Source organism: Oncorhynchus tshawytscha, linkage group LG19 (genome assembly GCF_018296145.1).
Source record: "Oncorhynchus tshawytscha isolate Ot180627B linkage group LG19, Otsh_v2.0, whole genome shotgun sequence".
NCBI classification, from domain to species: domain Eukaryota; kingdom Metazoa; phylum Chordata; class Actinopteri; order Salmoniformes; family Salmonidae; genus Oncorhynchus; species Oncorhynchus tshawytscha.
In genome coordinates, this window is record NC_056447.1 from 40,007,097 (window position 1) to 40,033,202 (window position 26,106).

The window sequence follows — 26,106 nt, forward strand, 5'->3', positions numbered from 1 at the left end:
ACCCAGAGATACCTCTGCTGCAGAGGATAAGGTCATTAGAGTTACCAGCCTCAGAAATTGCAGCCAAAATAAATGCATCACAGAGTTCAAGTAACAGACACATCTCAACATCAACTTTTCAGAAGAGTCTGCATGAATCAGGCCTTCATGGTCAAATTGCTGCAAAGAAACCACTACTAAAGGACACCAATAAGAAGAAGAGACTTGATTGGACCAAGAAACACCAGCAATGGACATTAGACCGATGCAAATCTGTCCTTTGGTCTGATGAGTCCAAATTTGAGATTTTTGGTTCCAACCACCGTGTCTTTGTGAGATGCAGAGTAGGTGAACAGATGATCTCCGCATGTATGGTTCCCACCGGGAAGCATGGAGGAGGTGGTGTGATTGTGTGGGGGTGCTTTTGACTGGTACTGTCCAAAAATGTATGTAGCAACTACAGATTTCCTCTTAAGTCTATCAAAAGTGTGTGAGTTTGAGCATGTGTCCATTAGGCCTACATATACATTTTTTATCAGCATGAATTAGATTGAGCAATAAAAAACCCACTTTTATTCCATAGGCTTGGATCCGCACTATGCAGCTGTTGCAAGAGCGCATTTTTCACTGGCTGTCCACTGGTTTCAAAAACAATGATTGATAGGCAGGTTAAACTTCTTGAATTCAACCATAATTGGGTTCAAATACAAATGTAGATTTTTGAACAGGCATCCACAACATCCAAAATCTGTAAGGCGCAAATAGATAAAATGATAGAGCAGCATTGTGATTCACATGAATGCGCTTTGTAGATATCAATAATAAGTGATATCCGTAAACGTTTAATCAAGTTGGATAATCTTTGGATGCCGACAGCAGTGGCACCATTGGAAGACATAGCTTGGACTATAGCCTACAAAAGCCTATTCCGTCTCTTTTCCCGCGATCCATCAAACATATTTGGTGTGTCATCATAGTGGTCTCTGACTTGTGGTCAGACTCGCTCAGGTGGAACAAATTTAAACTTGCGCCTTTTTTCAATGCTGATTTGAATGTCATTGAGAAAACAGAGAAGTGTCAAAGATGTTTTTCGCAAACATACTTTCGGAATTTAAAAGTAATCATCTAGTTTTTCAAAAATCTGTAGTCTGATTACAATATTTTTTACTGGTAACGTAACGGATTACAGTTACCGTTTTTTGTAATCCGTTACTCCCCAACCCTGATTGTAACCCAACCCTGTCTCCTGCTGGTCATTATCAGTCCTCTTGCCAGGACTCTGGGACAGTTGTACCTATTTCAAAGACCACCACTTGGTGGCGCTCTTTTTCATGGTCACTGAGAAGTACTCTTAGGCAACTGTAAGGGTTTTCTGGAGTATCTTAATGTATCATGTATAATGTATCATAGTCAAACACTGTTAACATTGGGGACATTAAAGTATCCTTACCTTATCTGAATACACAAAGAACAGGATGAGTAGTATCAGCTCTGCCAGCAGGATTATCAGCAAGACAATGAAGAACTGCAAAAGAAAGGGAGATAGAGAGAGGGGGGAGAATAGAGGGAGATGAAGAGATACAGAGGGAAAGACAGCAAGAGAAGGAGGGAGAGAGATGGAGAGAAAGTGAGTGCCCGAGGGCCAGTGAACATGCGTGGGGGAGGTTGAATTGCTCTACAGATTCATCTCCCACGGACGCAGCCCAGTGCCTCCTCTCTCCTTCAACTAAATATTTACTCTGTCCCTTCTTCACAGCATGGGAGCGCAGCAACCGGCACATTCAGAAATTTAATTTGCGTAGAGTTCTATTAATTTTGTTATGCGTTTATTATTTGTGTCACGGTCTGTATGAACAAGGGATCACAGTGAAAACCACACAGACAATTGTTTATTGAATCTTTAGGTGGCCAGTTCAGCGTTAGATTGTTTCATTGAATGTTTTGTCTTTTGTTGGCAGGTCCCACAAAGTTTGTTTGTCATATTTCCTCTGGGTGTGGAAAGTTTCAGGAACAGCTTGTTTAGACAAAAAGTTAGTGCTCTGATTACGGTGTGTGTGTGTTTGTGTGTGTGCGCGCATGGACACATACACACTCACTTTCATGTCAACAATGTCGGCTGAGTGTGTCACACATAACAATGTTGCCTTTTGCGATGGGCTCATTCAACTTGTCTAGCCTAGGCGCAAGCTTCCTGATGGAAAAGGTTCTCTGAGCTTTATACATTTCAAATAGTTCCAATCTAAAGAGAGTTTATTCACAGAACAATTTTACAGATAATATGTCAGGCCGGTACCTCAGATCTGATTGGCCCAAAGAGGGCTAACTCCAATCTGATGTTTCCAAACAGACAGAATTTATCTTCTCAGGTTTGGGAAGGTTTGGGCGAATAGCAATCAATCAAATTCATTTGTAAAGCCATTTTTACATCAGCAGATGTCACAATGTGCTATACAGAAACCCAGCCTAAAACCTCAAACAGCAAGCAATGCAGATGCATGAAATACCCATTGGCTCAATATGATACAGCTTAAAGATGAATGATGCAGAAATTACTGTGCCAATTACTGGTTGCTAACATTCTAATAGTTTGCCTAATTTCAGTTTATGTGGCAAAACAAGTATAGTGTGTAGACAATCATTGTACCATCTAAATCACAGTAAAATATCTTTTCCATAACCAAAAATACTGTGTTTTCAGCTGTTTGAAGCTGGGGCACAAAACCAAAAGTAAAAGATGCAAAAACAAAACTGAAGACCTGTGTGGCTCATCTGGTAGAGCATGGCACTTGCAATGCCAGGGATGTGGGTTTGACTCCCACGGGGGACCAGTATGAATTTAAATGTATGCACTCACTACTGTAAGTCGCTCTAGATAAGACCATCAACAAAACAACTAAAATGTAAAACCGGGAAGCAAGGAAATAGCACACATAGAACAGATCACCTGCTTCTTAGACTTGCTTTCAATGAGAATGACAGATATTTAATTTACAGGAAGTTTACATACACTCATTTTTCAACCACTCCACAAATTTCTTGTTAACAAACTATCGTTTGGGCAAGTCGGTTAGGACATCTACTTTCTGCATTACACAAGTCATTTTTACAACAATTGTTTACAGACTGATTATTTCACTTATAATTCACTGTATCACAATTCCAGTGGGTCAGGGGTTTACATACACTGAGTTGACTGTGCCTTTAAACTGCTTGGAGAATTCCCGAAAATGATGTCACGGCTTTAGAAGCTTCTGATAGGCTAATTGACATCATTTGAGTCAATTGGAAGTGTAGCTGTGGATGTATTTCAAGGCCTACCTTCAAACTCAGAGCCTCTTTGCTTGACATCATGGGAAAATCAAAAGAAATCAGCCAAGACCTGATTGTAGACCTCCACAAATCTGGTTCATCCTTGGGAGCAATTTCCAAACGCCTGAAGGTACCACGTTCATCTGTACAAACAATAGTATGCCAGTATAAACACCATGGGACCACGCAGACTTCATACCGCTCAGGAAGGAGATGTGTTTTCTAGAGATGAACGTACTTTGGTGCGAAAAGTGCAAATCAATTCCAGAACAACAGCAAAGGACCTTGTGAATATGCTGGAGGAAACAGGTACAAAGTATCTATATCCACAGTAAAACGAGTCCTATATCGACATAAACTGAAAGGCCGCTCAGCAAGGAAGAAGCCTCTGCTCGAAAACCGCCATAAAAAAGCCAGACTTCGGTTTGCAACTGCACATGGGGACAAAGATCGTACTTTTTGGTGAAATGTCCTCTGGTCTGATGAAACAAAAATAGAACTGTTTGGCCATAATGACCATCGTTATGTTTGGAGGAAAAAGGGGGAGGCTTGCAAGCTGAAGAACACCATCCCAACCATGAAGCATGGGGGTGGCAGCATTATTTTGTGGGGGTGTTTTGCTGCAGGAGGGACTGGTGCACTTCACAAAACAGATGGCATCATGAGGGAGGAAAATTATGTGGATATATTGAAGCAACATCTCAAGACAGTCAGGAAGTTAAAGCTTGGTCGCAATGGGTCTTCCAAATGGACAATGAGCCCAAGCATACTTCCAAAGTTGTGGCAAAATGGCTTAAGGACAACAAGGTCAAGGTATTGGAGTGGCCATCACAAAGCCCTGACCTCAAACCTATAGAAATTTGTGGGCAGAACTGAAAAATCGTGTGTGAGCAAGGAGGCCAACAAACCTGACTCAGTTACACCAGCTCTGTCAGGAGGAATGGGCCAAAATTCATCCAACTTATTCTGGGAAGCTTGTGGAAGGCTACTCAAAACGTTTGACCCAAGATAAACAATTTAAAGGCAATGCTTCCAAATAATAATTGAGTGTATGTAAACTTCTGACCCACTGGGAATGTGATGAAAGAAATAAAAGCTGAAATAAATCACTCTCTCTACTATTATTCTGACATTTCACATTCTTAAAATAAAGTGGTGATCCTAACTGACCTAAGACAGGGAATTCTTACTATGATTAAATGTCAGGAATTGTGAAAAACTGAGTTTAAATGTATTTGGCTGAGGTGTATGTAAACTTCCGACTTCAACTGTACATTTCTATGTGAATTTGGTCAGGGTTGCCCAAAAAGTTACATATTACAGTGATGTGTTATGAAGCTTTTACACCAGAGTTCATTATTTATAACTGTGGTGTTCTGGCAAAGATCCAGGCCCTCCCTCTCTCTTTCAAAATTTTTATCTCTATTTTTGTCTGTCTCTCTCTCCTTCTCTCTATTTCTGTCTTTCTCTCTTTCCATCTCTCTATTTCTGTCTCTCTCTCTGTCCGTCTCGCTCGCTCTCTCTTTCTCTCTCTCGCTTCATGCTATACAAAATTGTTAAAGCACATAGTGCAGACGTAGTGATTTGCTGATGCGGAATATTCAATATGCTTTTAACTGATGTTTGAGATAGCTGCTCCAAGGGATTGGAGGTGTTTGAAATTCCAACTCGTCTCATTTTCAAGTTGATATAAAAAGTTTTGCATTCAGTTATGTAAACCTACTCGTGCGTTATCTTTTCAAACTTTGCTACTTAAATAACACTTGAGATAAAACTCTTAAGTTAACAGTTCTCCGGGAACAACATGAATCTAGACAAACAAGAGTATTCGTTGTATTAAAAAATTCAATAAATAAAATAAATAATAATTTTTACCAATACAATGAATGTATAATCTACATAACTCAAGCATGTGACAGCATGTGACAAAGGGCCTCACACTGACAATTCTTTCAATCAGGCTGTGACCATGGCCATGGAGGAATGGGAGACTCGCGCATTGCCTGGCACTCGGGTCTAATTTTATCTGTGAGCCCCCAAGGTTTTTACTGAGGATTCATCTCCCCCGTTGAGCTCGTTAGCCTGACTGCTCTACTGAAGGCTGGTGTGTGTGTGTTTGTGTGTGTGTGTGTGTGGGACTGGGGTAGAGAGAGAAATAGATAGAGGGAGAGAAGAAAGACAGAAAGACAGAGTTGTATATATGTGCGTGTGTGTTTGTATGTCTGCGTGCGTGGGCAGGCCAGTTCTTAACTCACACTCAGAAGCAGGCACTTGTTCTCCTTGATGGCTCCCAGGCAGCCCAGGAAGCCGGTCACCATGATGATGGCGCCGATCGCGATGACCAGGTTGGCAGCGGAGAGCGACGGGAAGGAGGGTGAGAAGGTGGCAAAGCTGCCCTGGGACACAGACAGCCAGATGCCAACGCCCAGCAGCCCACAGCCACACAACTGCAAAGCAAGAGATACCAGGTAAGAGAGGTTTAAAATAGAATCATCACAAAGACATGTCTGTTCTGAATTAATTGGAGTTGGCAGAAAACAAGAGGCTTATAGTTTCTTTGCAGTACTGAAATGAGCATGCATATTCACTTGGGATGCAATGGTACACAGTATGTTGTCGAACTGTTCGGTACGCCCTCTATAGTTCAATTCGCACACGTGAACCGCGGAATTATGATATGCCTGTAATTTTCCTATAATTTCCAAAACTTGCTTATTGTGCTGCACACTACACACAAGTTGTACATTCAGATCCACAGAACCAAACGCTCAGCTTGTGAACAGTCAAGGCATGCAACTGCTTGGGGCCCCAGGCCATTAGGGGACTGCTGAGGGCTGACAAACTTTACTCCACAGCAATGTCTCAAAATGTAGCAACTGCAGTGACCACAACCCCCTCCCCTTAAACAACCTATGGACGATTTGCAATGACTTCTCAGTAGGAAATCCCCCTAAAAGGGCCCCATGAAGAAAGGAAAACTAAAAACAAATATTCTCTCAGCTCCAACCTGACAATGGCGAGCGATAGCGAGACAGAGTGAAGCAAATTTGAAGAGGCACCGCCGTCTTTCAAATCTGCTGTGTGGGAACATTTTGGATTCAACGGTCAATACAATGACGAGGGTAAGAAGACCATAAACAAACAAAGTACAGTCTGCAAGCATTGCTTTGTCACCATCAGCTACTCAAGTGAAAACAATTCTTACATGATGTGTCAATTATGTGGCCATCACCTGGCTGTATCCCTTGCAGCTGGAGCAAGGAGAGTCCACTCGTTAGCCAAAACACAACAATCTCTCGCCGTTGCCTTCCAACGACAATTTGCAACAAATTCAGAAAAACAAAGAAATAACGAAAGCAGTGGGAGTATTCATAGCCAAAGATTTGCAGCCCCATTCGGTGGTTACTGATTCAGGATTTCGTCACCTGATGAAAAAAATGTAACCGTGTTACAATGTCCCCTCCCGCACACATTTCAGCGGAAAAGTAATTCCCAAACTCTATGAAACATCATGGAGAGAAATTTAAAACATATTGACACAGACACAATATCTAGCTCTCTCCACTGATAGTTGGACATCCAGAGCAACTCAAACGGGGTGGCAGGTAGCCTAGTGGTTAGAGCATTGGGCCAATAACCGAAAGGTTTCTAGATTGATTCCCCGAGCTGACAAGGTAAAAACCTGTCGTTCTGCCCCTGAACAAGGCAGTTAGGCAGCTAGGCTGTCTTTTTAAATAAGAATTTGTTCTTAAAACTGACTTGCTTGGTTAAAAACATTTTTTTTTATAAAAAAAAAAGCTACTCACTGTGATGGTTCACTATGTACTGGAAGCTACCTCACTGTGACGTTTCACTATGTACTGGAAGCTACCTCACTGTGACGGTTCACTATGTACTGGAAGCTACCTCACTGTAATGGTTCACTATGTACTGGAAGCTACCTCACTGTGATGGTTCACTATGTACTGGAAGCTACCTCACTGTGATGGTTCACTATGCACTGGAAGCTACCTCACTGTGATGGTTCACTATGCACTGGAAGCTACCACACTGTGATGGTTCACTATGTACTGGAAGCTACCACACTGTGATGGTTCACTATGTACTGGAAGCTACCTCACTGTGAAGGTTCACTATGTACTGGAAGCTACCACACTGTGATGGTTCACTATGTACTGGAAGCTACCTCACTGTGATGGTTCACTATGTACTGGAAGCTACCTCACTGTGATGGTTCACTATGTACTGGAAGCTACCTCACTGTGATGGTTCACTATGTACTGGAAGCTACCTCACTGTGATGGTTCACTATGTACTGGAAGCTACCTCACTGTGATGGTTCACTATGTTTATTTATTTTATTTTACTTTTATTTAACCAGGTAGGCAAGTTGAGAACAACTTCTCATTTACAATTGCGACCTGGCCAAGATAAAGCAAAGCAGTTCGACAGATGCAACGACACAGAGTTACACATGGAGTAAAACAAACATACAGTCAATAATACAGTATAAACAAGTCTATATACAATGTGAGCAAATGAGGTGAGAAGGGAGGTAAAGGCAAAAAAGGCCATGGTGGCAAAGTAAATACAATATAGCAAGTAAAACACTGGAATGGTAGTTTTGCAATGGAAGAATGTGCAAAGTAGAAATAAAAATAATGGGGTGCAAAGGAGCAGAATAAATTAATTAATTAAATACAGTTGGGAAAGAGGTAGTTGTTTGGGCTAAATTATAGGTGGGCTATGTACAGGTGCAGTAATCTGTGAGCTGCTCTGACAGTTGGTGCTTAAAGCTAGTGAGGGAGATAAGTGTTTCCAGTTTCAGAGATTTTTGTAGTTCGTTCCAGTCATTGGCAGCAGAGAACTGGAAGGAGAGGCGGCCAAAGAAAGAATTGGTTTTGGGGGTGACTAGAGAGATATACCTGCTGGAGCGTGTGCTACAGGTGGGAGATGCTATGGTGACCAGCGAGCTGAGATAAGGTGGGACTTTACCTAGCAGGGTCTTGTAGATGACATGGAGCCAGTGGGTTTGGCGACGAGTATGAAGCGAGGGCCAGCCAACGAGAGCGTACAGGTCGCAATGGTGGGTAGTATATGGGGCTTTGGTGACAAAACGGATTGCACTGTGATAGACTGCATCCGATTTGTTGAGTAGGGTATTGGAGGCTATTTTGTTAATGACATCGCCTGTCACGAATCCCGCTTCCTGAGTCTGTGTTTGCCTGTGTTTCTGTCCTGGAGTGTGTTTCCGGTGTCCTGGAACGCACCCTGTCTGGTTGCCGGGCGAATTAGCTTGTTGGGAGATCGATGTTCACCCGCACCTGTATCCTATCAGTAATCTGCACACCTGTCCTGATCATCACCTCTCCCCTTCAAAAGCTCTGACCTGACATCCATTCCCTGCCGGATCGTTAGCCATGAACAGTATGTTGTGCCATAGTATCAGCCTCAAGTTGGATAGAATTTGTTTTGTTGTTTTTTACGTATTACTTGCCTTAAATTTATCTCTGTTTGTTCTGTCTTCAGTTACTCACCCGGATCATTTACCCCATTCCCGCCTGGTCGTCGGAGGATTCCGCTACCCCATTGGATCCACCTATTTACTCCCATCAACTCACCACCGCTGCCCGCTACGCCACCTGGATATATCTACCCATTCACATTCACTTGTAAATAAATACTCACCTTCTTCCTACTCTCCTTGTCCTGGTCTGCTTCTGGGTTCGATTTTGAAAGAACGTGACATCGCCAAAGTCGAGGATTGGTAGGATGGTCAGTTTTACAAGGGTATGTTTGGCAGCATGAGTGAAGGATGCTTTGTTGTGAAATAGGAAGCCAATTCTAGATGTAACTTTGGATTGGAGATGTTTGATATGGGTCTGGAAGGAGAGTTTACAGTCTAACCAGACACCTAAGTATTTGTAGTTGTCCACGTATTCTAAGTCAGAGCCGTCCAGAGTAGTGATGTTGGACAGGCGGGTAGGTGCAGGTAGCGATTGGTTGAAGAGCATGCATTTAGTTTTACTTGTATTTAAGAGCAATTTGAGGCCACGGACGGAGAGTTGTATGGCATTGAAGCTTGCCTGGAGGGTTGTTAACACAGTGTCCAAAGAAGGGCCGGAAGTATACAGTATACATGTACTGGAAGCTACCTCACTGTGACGGTTCACTATGTACTGGAAGCTACCTCACTGTGACGGTTCACTATGTACTGGAAGCTACCTCACTGTGATGGTTCACTATGTACTGGTTTGGGAGATGAAGAGCTACGTGTTGCAAACTCGTCCCATGTATGAGAGTCATACAAGTGCCGTTACCGTACGGTACCGTTACGGTACAGTTACCATGGCCCACAAACAATGATACATACCGAACCGTGGGCCCACTGTACCGTTGCATCCCTAATATTCACAAATAATGAAAAAACATATATTCATTATGTATTTTCATAGTCTTCAAAGTATAAATCCAAGGTAAGTGAGCATATAGATATCCCCAGAAAGGCTGTAGCAGTAGGCTGACTACCCTCTACGCACCAGGGGAGGAGAGAACAACTAATCAAGAGCATTTACACCCATTACAGCATATTAACTGATTCTGTTAAGACAAAAGAGCTCTGCCAATGATTAGGAGCAGAAATGCGTTCCGCCAGTCTGAGCAGCTTACTGGCATAGAACACAGAATAACACACCGGCACCCATATGACACCAACCTGCCCCCCTCTACCCACCCACACCCACATGACACCAACCCACACCCCTCTACCCACCCACATGACACCAACCTGCCCCCTCTACCCACCCACACCCACATGACACCAACCCACACCCCTCTACCCACCCACATGACACCAACCCGCCCCCTCTACCCACCAGCACTCACACGACTCCAACCCACCCCCCACCACACACACACACACACACACAATGAGGTCTAGGTTCATAACACTGTAGGGCAGGGGTATTCAACTCTTACCCTACGAGGTCCGGAGACTGCTGGTTCTCTGTTCTACCTGATAAAGAATGATAATGGTGTCCCGGGTCTAAATTTGAGTTTGAGTTCCTCCTCAAGACACTGCCCCTCTGCCCCTACAGAGACTGACTGGAACTTGACTGGACACCAAGGAACTTGAAGCTCTCAACCTGCTCCACTACAGCCCCGCCGATGAGAAAGGGGGCGTGCTCGGTCCTCCTTTTCCTGTAGTCCACAATCATCTCCTTAGTCTTGGTCACGTTGAGGGATAGGTTGTTATTCTGGCACCACCCGGCCAGGTCTCTGACCTCCTCCCAATAGGCTGTCTCGTCGTTGTCGGTGATCAGGCCTACCACTGTTGTGTCGTCTGCAAACTTAATGATGGTGTTGGAGTCGTGCCTGGCCATGCAGTCGTGGGTGAACAAGGAGTACAGGAGGGGACTGAGCATGCAACCCTGGGGGTCTCCAGTGGTGAGGATCAGCGTGGCAGATGTGTTGCTACCTACCCTCACCACCTGGGGGCGGCCCGTCAGGAAGTCCAGGATCCAGTTGCAGATGGAGGTGTTTAGTCCCAGGATCTTTAGCTTAGTGATGAGCTTTGAGGGTACTATGGTGTTGAACGCTGAGCTGTAGTCAATGAAAAGCATTCTCACATAAGTGTTCCTTTTTTACAGGTTGGAAAGGGCAGTGTGGAGTGCAATAGAGATTGCATCATCTGTGGATTTGTTATAGTGGTATGCAAATTGGAGTTGGTCTAGGGTTTCTGGGATAATGGTGTTGATGTGAGCCATTACTAGCCTTTCAAAGGACTTCATGGCTACTGACGTGAGTGCTATGGGTCTGTAGTCATTTAGGCAGGTTGCCTTTGAGTTCTTGGGCACAGGGACTATGGTGGTCTGCTTGAAACATGTTGGTATTCCAGATTCAATCAGGGACATGTTGAAAATGTCAGTGAAGACACCTGCCACTAAGGTCAGCACATGCCCGGAGCACACGTCCTGGTAATCAGCCTGGCCCTGCAGCCTTGTGTATGTTGACCTGTTTAAAAGGTCTTACTCACATCGGCTACGGAGAGCGTGATCACACAGTCGTCTAGAACAACTGATGCTCTCATGCATGCCTCAGTGCTGCCTGCCTCGAAGCGAGCATAGAAGTGATTTAGCTCGTCTGGTAGGCTCGTGTTACTGGGCAGCTCGCGGCTGTGCTTCCCTTTGTAGTCTGTAATAGTTTGCAAGCCCTGCCACATAAGACGAGCGTCAGAGCCGGTGTTGTATGATTCAATCTTAGCCCTATATTGATGCTTTGCCTGTTTGATGGTTCATCGCAGGGCATAGTGGGATTTCTTGTAAGCTTCCGGAATAGAGTCCCACACTTTGAAAGTGGCAGCTCTACCCTTTAGCTCAGTGCGAATGTTGCCTGTAATCCATGGCTTCTGGTTGGGGTATGTACGTACAGTTACTGTGGGGACGACGTCCTCAATGCACTTATTGATAAAGCCAGTGAATGATGTGTTGTACTCCTCAGTGCCATCGTAAAAATCACGGAACATGTTCCAGTCTGTGCCAGCAAAACAGTCCTGTAGTTTAGCATCTGCTTCATCTGACCACTTTTTTATAGACCGAGTCACTGGTGCTTCCTGCTTTAATTTTTTATTTTAAGCTGGAATCAGGAGGATAGAGTTGTGATTGGATTTACCAAATGGGGTGCGAGGGAGAGCTTTGCACGCGTCTCTGTGTGTGGAGTACAGGTGATCTAGAAATCTTTTCCCTCTGGTTGCACATTTAACATGTTGAAAGAAATTTGGTAGAACTGATTTAAGTTTCCCTGCATTAAAGTTGCCTTGGCTCTAGTGATAAACGCAGACCGGACAGACGCTGGGATGCATCGCAAATGTTTTATTTTATTTATCCATTATTTTACCAGGTAAGTTGACTGAGAACACGTTCTCATTTGCAGCAACAACCTGGCGAATAGTTACAGTGGAGAGGAGGGGGATGAATGAGCCAATTGTAAACTGGGGATTATTAGGTGACCGTGATGAGACACAGCCTGAAACTGTGATGTTAGCAAACAGTGATGCGCTGCAGCCCTCCATGCCGGCCCCAGTGAAATAGAAGCGGAGAGGTAAGTAGTGACATTTTCCCTCTGCCTAATGGAATGAAATATCCCATGCAATCATGTCGTGAATAAGAAATCACAACAAGTTGAAATATGGTTAGACACCGTGGTAAATCATAGCACCGCCACTCCTCCCTCCATCCTTTCCCTCAAATCAAATCAGTCACATGCAGATGCTAATGCGAGTGTAGCGAAATTCTACACAGTGCAGTAATATCTAACAAGTAATCTAACAATTTCCCAACAACAATAGATGGTATAAAATACAGTATATACATATGATATGAGTAATGTAAGATATGTAAACATTATTAAAGTGGCATTATTTAAAGTGGCATTGTTTAAAGTGACTAGTGATCCATTTATTAAAGTGGCCAGTAATTGGGTCTCAATGTAGGCAGCAGCCTCTCTGAGTTAGTGATTGCTGTTTAGCAGTCTGATGGCCTTGAGATAGAAGCTGTTTTTCAGTCTCTCGGTTCCAGCTTTGATGCACCTGTGCTGACCTCGCCTTCTGGATGGTAGTGGTGTGAACAGGATGGTAGTGGTGTGAACAGGCAGTGGTTTGAACAGGATGGTAGTGGTGTGAACAGGCAGTGGCTCGGTTGGCTGTTGTCCTTGATGATATTTTTGGACTTGACATCGGGTGCTGAAGGTCTCATGAAGGGCAGGTAGTTTGCCCCCGGTGATGCATTGTGCAGACCGCACCACCCTCTGGAGAGCCTTATGGTTGAGGGCGGTGCAGTTGCCTTACCAGGCTGTGATACAGCCCGACAGGATGCTCTCCATTGTGCATCTGTAAAAGTTTGTCAGGGTTTTGGGTGAAAAGCCAAATGCCTCCTGTTGCGCCTTCTTCACCACACTGTCTGTGTGGGTGGACCATTTCAGTTTGTCTGTGATGTGTACGCCGAGGAACTTAAAACTTTCCACCTTCTCCACTGCTGTCCTTTCGATGTGGATAGGAAGGGGGGGCTCCCTCTGCTGTTCCTGAAGTCCACGATCATCTTCTCTGTTTTGTTAATGTTGAGTGCGAGGTTGTTTTCCTGACACCATACTCCGAGTGAGCTCACTTCCTCACTGTAGGCTGTCTCGTCGTTGTTGGTAATCAAGCTCACTACTGTTGTGTTGTCTGAAAACGTCCTTGTTTGCAGAGGACACTCCCTCCTTCCTTGTGATCACACCAGTGCTTTCCAACACATTAACGTCTGTCAGCAATATATGGAGCTGTGTACTGTACACTAACCAACCTGGAAACCTGCAACCCACCACAGGAACGCAGGCAAACCTGGACACAATAAATAATTAATCACACGTACCCACAAGCTAAATGAGTTGGTTAATTGGACTGACAAATAGCGCCTTTAATACCTCTAAGCACTGAGCACTTAAAGCCGGCTTACATCCAGAGATGACTAATGGCTCTGTCAGCCTCTCTCAACATCATCAACACCCTCATCTAAGAGCCCCATGAAAGTGTGACTTTACTTTACAGTAAGAAAGAAACAAGTGTCTGAGTTAAAGTAAGCGTCTTCCACACTGCTGGTGTATATGAGTGGGAGTGGGGTCTGGGAGGGCTGTGTGATGGTTATGTGAGGGCTGTGTCAAGAGGGGCCGGCCAGAGGGGTAAACTTCTGTCTGCTACTGATGGTGGTGTCAAGAGACGTCTCAATCCTAATGATTCCTACGGGGTCTGGAACCATGGATATATAAACCTGAGTCCAGGTCGTCAACACCCCCCCCACCCAGCGGCCTTCTGTTGAGTGGAGGATCACTCGAATTAACCCTTGACATCTCCATTGTGAGGGCTGTGTGGCCTGTGTTTGTGTAGGCTAGAGTCGACGGGAGATGCTACCGCTTCATATATACATGGGGGCTACAGGGGGTCTGCATAACCTTTTAAGACCTGAAATGGATGGAAAACACTCCTGTAATATGTACCTCAGTCCCTTGGCAACAAAAGGTTGCTGAGTTGAAAGTACTGAGATTCTACCACAGAGAATGTGTTGCCAGGGGCCCGATCCTGACTGCCTGACTAAAATTAGACCCTCTATCATAACAAACAAAAAGGAGAGCTCCTGTGAAGGTTAAAGGATGGAGCAAGAGATGAGTCCATGAAGCCTCAGCGAAGTACAGCGTTCGATCCCTCCGGAGTGGAAGATAAGATTGGCCACCCGATGGGCATCCTATTCAAAGGGACACAGGGAGCATTTGCTCCTTCTCTCAGAAAAACAGCAGTAAAACAAACAACTAACTGCTGTGCGGCTAACAAAGAGAGAGACCGACCCAGGAGTTGTTTGTTTGAATGGCATTAGATCAAGGGAGCATCAGCTCAGTACGGGGCCTCAAGAATTTTACAGTATAATTGTCACTCTGGATAAGAGCATCTGCTAAATGACTACAATGTAAATGTAATCATCTTAATAATACATAACCAACCACTCACTGGGAGGAGTGAACCAGGAGTCCCCGATTAAACATAGAAAATGAAAATGTCAACTGGAAATGCTGTGAAAGGTCACGTATGTCTTTATGCTGAGTGGATATGAAGATAGATTTCCCAGCTCATGAGGCCACTGCCATAGAAATAGAATAACTAAAACTTTCCCTTTCAAGGCTTTCCCTTTCATGTCAATGGGTCTGTGATGGGTGGAGAGGCGGCCATATTGAGTGTACCTATAGGAGTAAAGCATGCTTTTTTCCATTCTAATAATTCTCTCTCTATGGCCACAGTTGCTGTTGAGTGAGAGGGTTCATTGCAAGGACATGTAGTGGCGGTACTAGGTACATTATGAGGGCAGACAGGCTGTATTTACGAGGAGGGAGCGCAGAGACGCTAGCCAGTCCAGGTGGAGGTAGGATCCTGTGCCTAGTTGATTGTGAGTAATGCCCGAACGCGTCCAAGTGTGTCTGCTGTAATTGACTGTGAAGCCATCCAGCCCCCACCCAATCTGTCTGATCTCTGTCTGTGTAATCTCTGTCTCACAATACCACTACTACCAGCCCTAATGTCAAACGTGAACAGATGTTATGTAGGGAAGCCCAGAGTAGAGAGCTAACTGTATATTATCCATGTCCTTGTTTAGCCACGATATTACAGTTTTTATTGTCCCGTTAGTAGGATAGTCTCGAACGGAGCGCATACAGTTTATTCTTCCGTGATTCCACGTTCACCAGTAGAAAAAGGGTAAGGCAGATTATCCACTTGCTGATGCAGTCTCGTCAGGCATCCGGCTCGTCAACCTCCGATGTCCAGAAGCTCTTTTCGGTCATGGGAAACGATGGTGTAAACATTATGTCCCCAAAAAATTAAAACAGCTCAAAACAGCACACAAAATAGAACAATTATTGGTCAGGCAACATAGAATGGCGGCCATCCCCATTCTTTAACCAATGGATCTCTTATTATATTACTGTAGGATCTCAAGATACTGAATGACTCAGAGCGGTCATAAAACAGACATAATGCACACAAGTGTACAGTAGTTAAATGCCACATGAAAATGATGGACCAAATGACCTTCCACATGTGAAATAGTTAGATCTTCATCCCACATGGTTCCACATTCCCTAAAGTTATGTGGTAGTAGTCCTGCATTACCATACCTCCAAGTCTTGTTTATCATTAAGCTGGTGGGAGAGGGAAAAGCCTGGAGTCGAGGCTAACTATGTGGGAATAGGGAGCTGTAGAAGACAAAAGCATAGTTTAATGTTGAGATGAAAGTAATGTGTGAGTTGGGTATTTTGATTCTGGCTGCCTCCCTTTGCCGCATGGCAAATCCTGCAGTAATTAACTTTGCATCGAACGGGGCGGAGAGAGAGAGAGGGGCGCGTTGGGCTCTGACATTCTGTCTTAGCTCCCACAATCCCCTGGCTCCCCGTGCGCGCCCTTGCAGCGACACAGTCTCTCCCATTAAGCCAATGCTGGGAGTGTGTGGGGGCGGTACGCTGCTTTCTACGACTTCTCAGCCAGCGTTGACAAGCTTTTACTGGCTGATGGGGATGTGTTAAAAGTTTTTGCATCATAACATTCAAATATGTATAGCATTGGTATACTGTACATACAGTGAGCTCCAAAAGTATTGGGACAGTAACAAATTGTGAGTAAGTTACATATATCATACACCCCCCAAAATTGTCTTGAGGGTATGATATTTGTGCATCTGTAACTTTATCACTATCATTATTCACAATTTATTTAGGACTACCCGTAATCATGGTAGCATCCACATTTATCTCTTCATTCAAAGACTCAATCATGGACACTTACTAACAGTTGTGGCTGCTTTGTGTGATGTATTGTTGTCTCTACCTTCTTGCCCTTTGTGCTGTTGTCTGTGCCCAATAATGTTTGTAACATTTTTTTGTGTTGCTACCATGTTGTGCCGCTGCCATGTTGTGTTGCTACCATGTTGTGCCGCTGCCATGTTGTGTTGCTACCATGTTGTGCCGCTGCCATGTTGTGTTGCTACCATGTTGTGCCGCTGCCATGTTGTGTTGCTACCATGTTCTTGTAATGGTGTGTTGCTGCCATGCTATGTTGTTGTCTTGGGTCTCTCTTTATGTAGTGTTATGTTGTCTCTCCCATCCCCACCCCGCAGGAAGCCTTTTTGCCTTTTGGTAGGCCGTCATTGTAAATAAGAATTTGTTCTTTACTGACTTGCCTAGGTAAATAAAAGAATATAAAATAATAATGTAGAAGTGTTCAGAAACATATTCTATTATTATTTACAATAAAAGTGACTCCAAAATGACACAATATAATATTTACCATTAATTTCTTTTGGGCACAAAATAATCTGAAACACAACCAAAACAAACAGCAAATGCATCCAACAAATGTGTAGAGTCACAAGATTGATGTAATCATTACGTGCTATGAATGTGGGACCAAATACTAATCTTTTGACTAGTTGAATACACATACATACATTGCATTCTGAAAATATTCAGAACCTTTGACTTTTCCACAAAACTGAGCAATCGGGGGAGAAGGGCCCTGGTCAGGGAGGTGACCAAGAACCCGATGGTGACTCTGACAGAGCTCCAGAGATTCTCTGCAGCACTCCATCAATCAGGCCTTTATTGTAGAGTGGCCAGACAGAAGTCACTCCTCATTAAAAGTCATATGACACCCCGCTTGGAGTTTGCCAAAAGGCACCTGAAGGCTTCTCAGACCATGAGAAACAAGATTCTCTGGTCTGATGAAACCAAGGTTGAACTTGGTGAAGCATGGTGGTGGCAGCATCATGCTGTGGGGAAGTTTTCAGTGGCAGGCACTCGGAGGCTAGTCAGGATCGAGGGAAAGATCTGAAAGAACGGAGAAAAGTACAGAGAGAGATCCTTGATGAAAACCTGCTCCAGAGCGTTCAGGTCCTCAGACTGGGGATAATGACCCTAAGCACACAGCCAAGAAAGCGCAGGAGTGGCTTCGGGACAAGTCTCTGTATGTTCTTGAGTGGCCGAGCCAGGGCCCAGGCTTTAACCCGGTCGAACATAAAGGTGTGCCAAGCTTGTAGCATTATACCCCAAAACACTCTAGGCTGCAATCACTGACAGTCGAGAGTCCTCTGTACGCCTATGTAGATATTCCATTTCCAGCTACAATAGTCATTTACTACATTAACAATGTCTACACTGTATTTCAGATCAATTTGATGTTATTTAATGTACAAAATAATTGCTTTTCTTTCAAAAACAAGGACATTTCCAAGTGACCCCAAACTTTTGAACGGTAGTGTATATTTGCAAAAAAAATAAAAAATGTTGCTTTGTCCTCCTTATGGGGTATTGTGTGTAGATTGATGACAAAGCATGTAAATGTAATCCATTGTAGAATAACAATAACAACATGTGGAAAAAGTCAAGGTGTCTGAATACTTTCCGAATGCACTTTATAAGTGAATTTGTCCCAATGCTTTTGGTCCCCTAAAATGGGTGGACTGTAATTTAAGTGCTGTAATTTCTAATTGGTTCACCCGATAAGGATGAAAATACCCTCAAATGAAAGCTGACAGTCTGCACTTTACCCTCATAGTCATTGTATTATTTCAAATCCAAAGTGCTGGAATACAGAGCCAAAACAACAAAAAATGTGTCACTGTCCCAATACTTTTGGAGCTCAATGTATATATACTGTAGGGCTGTACATACAGTATATACTGCACACACACACACACACACACACACACATACACATACACATAGGCCATATATATATATATATATCTATATATATATATATGTGCCAGTAACCGAAAAGTCGCTGGTTCAAATATGCGGGCCGACAAGGTAAAAAAATCTGTCCTTGTGCCCTTAACAAGGTACTTAACCCTAATTTGCTCCAAGGGTGCTGTACTGCTATGGCTGACCCTGTAAAATAACACATTTCACTGCACCGATCTGGTGTATGTTACAATAAAACATATTTCTCGAGGTACCTTTAGTGTAGGGGTAGGGAGAGATGCAGTTTATCGAACCGTAGAAGTGAAGGACCTCCAGATTTCAGAATGGCTAGGAACATTCTATTTTTTGGTTAAAGGGCTGTAGTACACAATCCCTGGAATACATCAAAAGAAAAGCTCCAAGTCAATACAAGTCTACAGTTCTTAACATCGAATACACAGTAACTTAGAAATTTGGGGAGATGATAGAAAGAGGACATTGAGTTTCAAGGTTCAGCTGGATGAAAAGGGTCCTACGAGGGTACCAAGGAGATAAAGGCTGAATGAAGACCAGGCTCGTTTTACATTTGTGACTAGACTACTGTACCTATTCCTTTAGCCCTTTATGACTAGATTGAGTTATTCCCAAGTCAAAAGTCCAAATGGCATTGGTTACTAGCTGGCTGTCAGTGTTGTGGCTTTTGTGAGAGAGGAGCGAAGCAGTAACCTTATTAGCTTTTGGGAAAAGACTGGAGGACTTGATAGAGAGCTCTATTTGACTGGAGGACATGAGAGAGGGCGCTATATGACTGGAGGACATGAGAGAGAGCTCTATTTGACTGGAGGACATGAGAGAGGGCGCTATATGACTGGAGGACATGAGAGAGGGCGCTATATGACTGGAGGACATGAGAGAGGGCGCTATATGACTGGAGGACATGATAGAGAGCTCTATTTGACTGGAGGACATGAGAGAGCGCTCCATATGACTGGAGGACATGATAGAGAGCTCAATTTGACTGGAGGACATGAAAGAGGGCTCTATTTGACTGGAGGACATGAGAGAGGGCACTATATGACTGGAGGACATGATAGAGAGCTCTATTTGACTGGAGGACATGAGAGAGAGCTCTATTTGACTGGAGGACATGAGAGAGGGCGCTATATGACTGGAGGACATGAGAGAGGGCGCTATATGACTGGAGGACATGAGAGAGGGCGCTATATGACTGGAGGACATGATAGAGAGCTCTATTTGACTGGAGGACATGAGAGAGCGCTCCATATGACTGGAGGACATGATAGAGAGCTCAATTTGACTGGAGGACATGAGAGAGGGCTCTATTTGACTGGAGGACATGCGAGAGAGAGCTCTATTTGACTGGAGGACATGCGAGAGGGCGCTATATGACTGGAGGACATGAGAGAGGGCTCTATTTGACTGGAGGACATGAGAGAGAGAGCTCTATTTGACTGGAGGACATGCGAGAGGGCGCTATATGACTGGAGGACATGAGAGAGAGCTCTATTTGACTGGAGGACATGATAGAGAGCTCTATTTGACTGGAGGACATGATAGAGAGCTCTATTTGACTGGAGAACATGAGAGAGGACTCTATTTTGACTGGAGGACATGATAGAGAGCTCTATTTGACTGGAGGACATGAGAGAGGGCTCTATATAACTGGAGGACATGAGAGAGAGAGCTCTATTTGACTGGGGGACATGAGAGAGGGCGCTATATGACTTGAGGACATGATAGAGAGCTCTATTTGACTGGAGGACAAGAGAGAGGGCTCTATTTGACTGGAGGACATGAGAGAGGGCGCTATATGACTGGAGGACATGAGAGAGGGCGCTATATGACTGGAGGACATGATAGAGAGCTCTATTTGACTGGAGGACATGAGACATGAGGGCGCTATATGACTGGAGGACATGAGAGAGGGCGCTATATGACTGGAGGACATGAGAGAGGGTGCTATATGACTGGAGGACATGATAGAGAGCTCTATTTGACTGGAGGACATGAAAGAGCGCTCCATATGACTGGAGGACATGATAGAGAGCTCAATTTGACTGGAGAACATGAGAGAGGACTCTATTTGACTGGATAAATGGGAGCCCTGCTGTGTGGGTCCTTCTCAATGCTCAAGGTCAGGGTAAGTTAAACTGTAGAGACAAATTCACCAGTAGAGAGAAGAGAAAAGAGAGGATAGAGAGAGGGAGGAGAGCGAGGGGGAGAGAGCGAGGAGGAGAGAGAGGGGGAGAGAGCGAGGAGGAGAAGAGCAAAAAGAAGAAGAGAGGAAGCGAGAGCAGCACTTCTCATGACACTGTCTGGGTGTTTTATCAGCAACCTGCTCAGTGACATGGAGAGTCACGCTACGCAGGACGCCACTTCAATCTTCCCCCTCAGTGGTGTAAGCAAGCCAAGCAGGAGGGACGTGACTTGGAGAGGGCCTGAGACTGGCTGAGTGTGGGCGGGAGGAGTTGAACTTTTCACACTCTCTCTCTCAGAGGTCACAGGGAACACAGCCGCAAACAACACGGAATGATGGCTTTGATGGCTTTTGTTAAATAAAACTGCTTCAGCTCTTTTTTTGGGCTCTTGGTATTAAAATGGAGATTGATCAGGGGTTGATTTCTGAAGGGGTTTGGTGTGTGTGGGTTGGTTCTTCTATCCTTGTGGAGACCTAAAATCCCCAAAAGTCCTCACAAGAATAGTTAAACAAGAAAAATTCTCCCTAGTGGGTACATTTCCCACATCCACATGAGGACAAAGGCTATTTTAAAGGGATTATATGGGATTTTGGCAATGGCGCCCTTGATCTACTTCCCCAGAGTCAGATGAACTTGTGGATACCATTTGGATGTCTCTGCGTGCAGTTTGAAGGAATTTGCGAAAGAACACTAGCACAATTGCTAACTAGCGTTAGCACAATGACAAAGTCTATGGGTATCTTCTAGCATGCTAGTAAAAGCCCCTAGACTTCGAGTCATTGTGCTAACACTAGCTAGCATTGACGCATGAAACTACCTCTAACTTCCTTCATACTGGACAAAGAAACATAACAATGGCTCAAATCCCGAAGTATCTCTTTAAGCTTGAAAGTTAGATTTAGAGATTTGATTACAATTAGGTTAGGGTAAGGGGTGAGTGGTTAGGTTTAGCATTAGGGTTACGGGTTAGGGTAACGGCTAGGGGAAATAGGATTTTGAATGGAAATAAATTTTAGGTTCCCATGAGGATAGAAGAACAAAACATGTGTGTGTGTGTGAGTGAGTGTGTGTGAAACTGACCCTCCAAACTACTCGCTCACCTCTCAACCTGTTTATTGGCTTGACAACATCATTTTGCAACACAGAGGCTGAAACTGATGACTGACCTGGCCAGCTCAGAAGTCATCCATTCTGGACACAAAACTCTCCAGGAGTGTAATGGTTCAGTGAAAGTGTGTTTTGTTAAAGTATACCTCTAACATTACAGACTCATAACAAAGCCCCCTGAATGTTCTGGTTCTGAGAATTAGTGCTCCATTGTCCCTTTATCATTCCCAGCCACTCTACTCTTCACTTCATTGGAAAAAACATATTTTTAGCAGCAAACATTATTGCCCACCTTTAAAAGGGCAGTTAGCTCTCATTGATTTTACAATGAAATAACCCTGGATACTGTAATGAAGACAGACAATGTCTAACACCTTAGATAAAACGGGGGTGGGGCGACATAATTATAATTTGTACACTCCAAATTCATCACAACTAGCCCAAAAAAAGATTGTATTTGAAAATAATAATTTCATACCTTGATTACGTTGAAACACGATCACTTGTCTCTTCTTTTATTTGTGGGAATATTTGGGAACAGATTTCCTAAACTAAAGGATTTGTTTGCTGAATTCCTGGTTAAAGAAAATCACTCTCAGGATGCTTATTAGAGCTGGCAGCCTGTTGCCGACCCATGATACAGGCCTACAATTCTGCTTGGAGATTGTGGCATATGGCCATACTATAGGCACATGGACAAAGTTCAGGAAATGTACTTTTGACATAGGAAAATATCTGAAATGACTGAACAAATTAAACTTACAAATTACACAAGAAATCCTATAATTTCCTTTCCATACTGAATCATGACTCTAAATAACATTAGTCTAAAATAAATGGGAAAATGTATTTCTCATGAAACTCCATCATAAATCAAAAGGATCATATATACCAGTCATCTTTCCAGAACCAACCTTTTGAGCCTGGATGTCAAGTTAACTGTGCAAAAGTCTAGTCTTGACTCATACAGCTTGGCAAAGCTGCCATCTTTTTAGATGAAAAGTTATGAATAAATATAGGGAAATGTAGTTTCTATGATGAACACAATCTTTTGGGGGACTTAAGCAAAACAGAGTGATGAGAATAGCAGTGGCGCAGCATTCTAAGGCACTGCATCTCAGTGCAAGCGACATCACTGCAGTCCCTGGTTCGAATCCAGGCTGCATCACATCCGGCTGTGATTGGGAGTCCCATAGGCCGTCACACAATTGGCCCAGTGTTGTCTGGGCCTAGCTGGAGTAGGCCCTCATTGTAAATAAGAATTTGTTCTTAACTGACTTGCCTGGTTAAATACATTTTATTTAAAAATAACATCCCGTATGCTTAAAAATGTATTCCTCTTGCTTGGCTCTCCTCAAATACGAATAAAATCACAGTCGTCATTATACAGAACGTCTTACTTGATTATGTGTTGAATTGGAACGATCGGGGAGAGGGGCAGTATGCTCTCTTGTTGCCCTCATTACCCAGCAGAAACCAACAGACAGATGAGTCTATGTTTGACGTTTTTATAGTTTTGGCTGTTCAACATAACATTGGTTATGATCATACGCCTACATCCTTTAAAAACCCAGGTGCTGGACTTATAATAATGTGTACACTTCTGTGTGATCTGATGAAGATCCTGTTCGGATCGGAACATTGCCGTTAAAGGTAGAATAATAAGCATACGGAGGGTGGGCCTTTCTGTTCTTTTCATGTACAACATAACAGCTTGAGTATTGTCAGTGGATTCTTGTACGGTTTTCTCATACCGGGGCGTAGTCTGTGAGTGTGAGCCATACAATATCCCAGGTAGATGTCTCGAACAGGAGCCCCACTGGGCAAGTACTGGTTGAATCAACGTTGTTTCCACATAATTTCAACCAAAGAAATCAATGTAATGGCGTTAAATCAATGTGGTAAACTGATTGGATTTGCAAAAGTAATCAACATAAGGGCATTTCATATTTTGTTTGACTAAACTTTTAACCTAAAACTAATGACATGGTGACATTTTGAATGATTTCACGTTGAATACACGTGAACTAAACATTGAACTGATGTCTGTGCCCAGTGGGTAGAAACTATTTTATCACTCAAGTACAAGTGAAGTACAGAGTGAATATAATGACCCACAGCTTCTCACAGCGCTGTCTGGTTCAAAGTCCACATATACATATATATATATATATATAGAGAGAGAGAGAGAGAGTTATGTTCAGAAAACTCTGTTCTGACGCTGAACTCTTCAATACAGAAGAATCTCTTCTGCAGCTCAGATGAAATTGGAGGGCACCATCATACTGTGTGTGTGCGCGTGTGCGCTCAATATTGATTGGACTCGAGTCTGTCTAAACTATACTTTGGCACAAACAAATACACAGCATTTATAGCCCCGTCTCGATCTACATGACTATTGTTTTGCAACACCCAGCAGGCACTACAAACAAACACAACCAATGACTGCTGCCTGCTGGTCCTTATTACATTCAGGAAGCCTTTCTCTCTGCTCTACAGTAAAACACATCCTATGTACTGTACACTATCTCCTTGGTGTGTTCCTGGGTTGCTACTCTGCTCCACCGTCCTAGGTTGAGTATGGTACAGTAAACTTCCCACTAAATAATTCATTAGGGCAATTTCGAGAACAGCACAGTGCTCTCGGGGATGAGAATAAACATGAAAAATACTTAAAAAGTGAGACAGATGCAGAGTATGAGATTAAAAAGGAGTAGCACCTGCTTAAAGTTTAATTCGGGGCACGAGGGAGTCTTTGGGAATTCAATTTTACGGTAAAAAAAAGCACAGTTGAAGGCAAAGCTGTGTAACAAAGTACTGTGTAAATGGGACTATCGCCAGTGGCTTTGAAATGATGCCTCTGTTGGAATGTTAATGTGAATGCCTCAATACAGTCCTGCTTCATTAATGCCCCATCCAGGCTTGCTTCTCCATCAGAGTCTTAATCAAGCGTTCCGATTCAGAGCGAATTCTGCTGACTGCGGCAGTTGTGCCCTATACACTGTCCTGCTAGCGGCTTGGTTGAGTTCTCTGAACCCAGTATGTGTAAGATTGGCTAGTTTAAGGGCATTTAGTAAAGGGCCTTTTGACTCTCTCCAGAGTGAGAGAGAGAGATAGAGAGAGAAAGATACAGAGAGGGAGACAGACAGACACACCGAGACTGATACATAGACATAGAGAAAAAGAGCAAGAGAGAGATACAGAGAGAAAGAGGGAGAGAGATACAGACAGAAAGAGAGGGAGAGAGAGATACAGAGAGGAAGAAAGGGAGAGAGAGATACAGAGAGAAAGAGGGAGAGAGATACAGACAGAAAGAGAGGGAGAGAGAGATACAGAGAGGAAGAAAGGGAGAGAGAGATACAGAGAGGAAGAAAAGAGAGATACAGAGAGGAGAGAGATACAGAGAGGAAGAGGAAGAGAGGGAGAGAGATACAGAGAGAAAGAGGGAGAGAGAGATACAGAGAGGAAGAGAGAGAGATACAGAGAGGAAGAGGGAGAGAGAGATACAGAGAGGAAGAGGGAGAGAGAGATACAGAGAGAAAGAGGGAGAGAGAGATACAGAGAGGAAGAGGGAGAGAGAGATACAGACAGAAAGAGAGGGAGAGAGAGATACAGAGAGGAAGAAAGGGAGAGAGAGATACAGAGAGGAATAGAGGGAGAGAGATACAGAGAGAAAGAGGGAGAGAGAGATACAGAGAGGAAGAGAGGGAGAGAGAGATACAGAGAGCAAGAGGGAGAGAGAGATACAGAGAGGAAGAGGGAGAGAGAGATACAGAGAGGAAAAGAGGGAGAGAGAGATACAGAGAGAAAGAGGGAGAGAGAGATACAGAGAGCAAGAGAGGGAGAGAGAGATACAGAGAGGAAGAGGGAGAGAGAGATACAGAGAGAAAGAGGGAGAGAGAGATACAGAGAGGAAGAGAGGGAGAGAGAGATACAGAGAGCAAGAGGGAGAGAGAGATACAGAGAGCAAGAGGGAGAGAGAGATACAGAGAAGAAGAGAGGGAGAGAGAGATACAGAGAGGAAGAGGGAGAGAGAGATACAGAGAGGAAGAGAGGGAGAGAGAGATACAGAGAGCAAGAGGGAGAGAGAGATACAGAGAAGAAGAGAGGGAGAGAGAGATACAGAGAGCAAGAGGGAGAGAGAGATACAGAGAGCAAGAGGGAGAGAGAGAGATACAGAGAGCAAGAGGGAGAGAGATACAGAGAGCAAGAGAGGGAGAGAGATACAGAGAAGAAGAGA

General features: G+C 43.8%; 1 protein-coding gene across 2 annotated transcripts in view; it reads right to left on the reverse strand.

Annotated features, from left to right (window-relative positions):
- Nucleotides 1-26,106, reverse strand: part of LOC112218755 (tetraspanin-9) — a 289,884-nt gene that overhangs the window by 34,815 nt on the left and 228,963 nt on the right. For both annotated transcript variants that reach the window (XM_024379866.2, XM_024379867.2), the window contains 2 exons: nucleotides 5,544-5,735; nucleotides 1,430-1,504 (listed from right to left, as the gene is read on the reverse strand). In XM_024379866.2, the coding sequence (XP_024235634.1) occupies nucleotides 1,430-1,504; nucleotides 5,544-5,735 (267 nt within the window). The remainder of the gene's footprint in view (nucleotides 1-1,429; nucleotides 1,505-5,543; nucleotides 5,736-26,106) is intronic.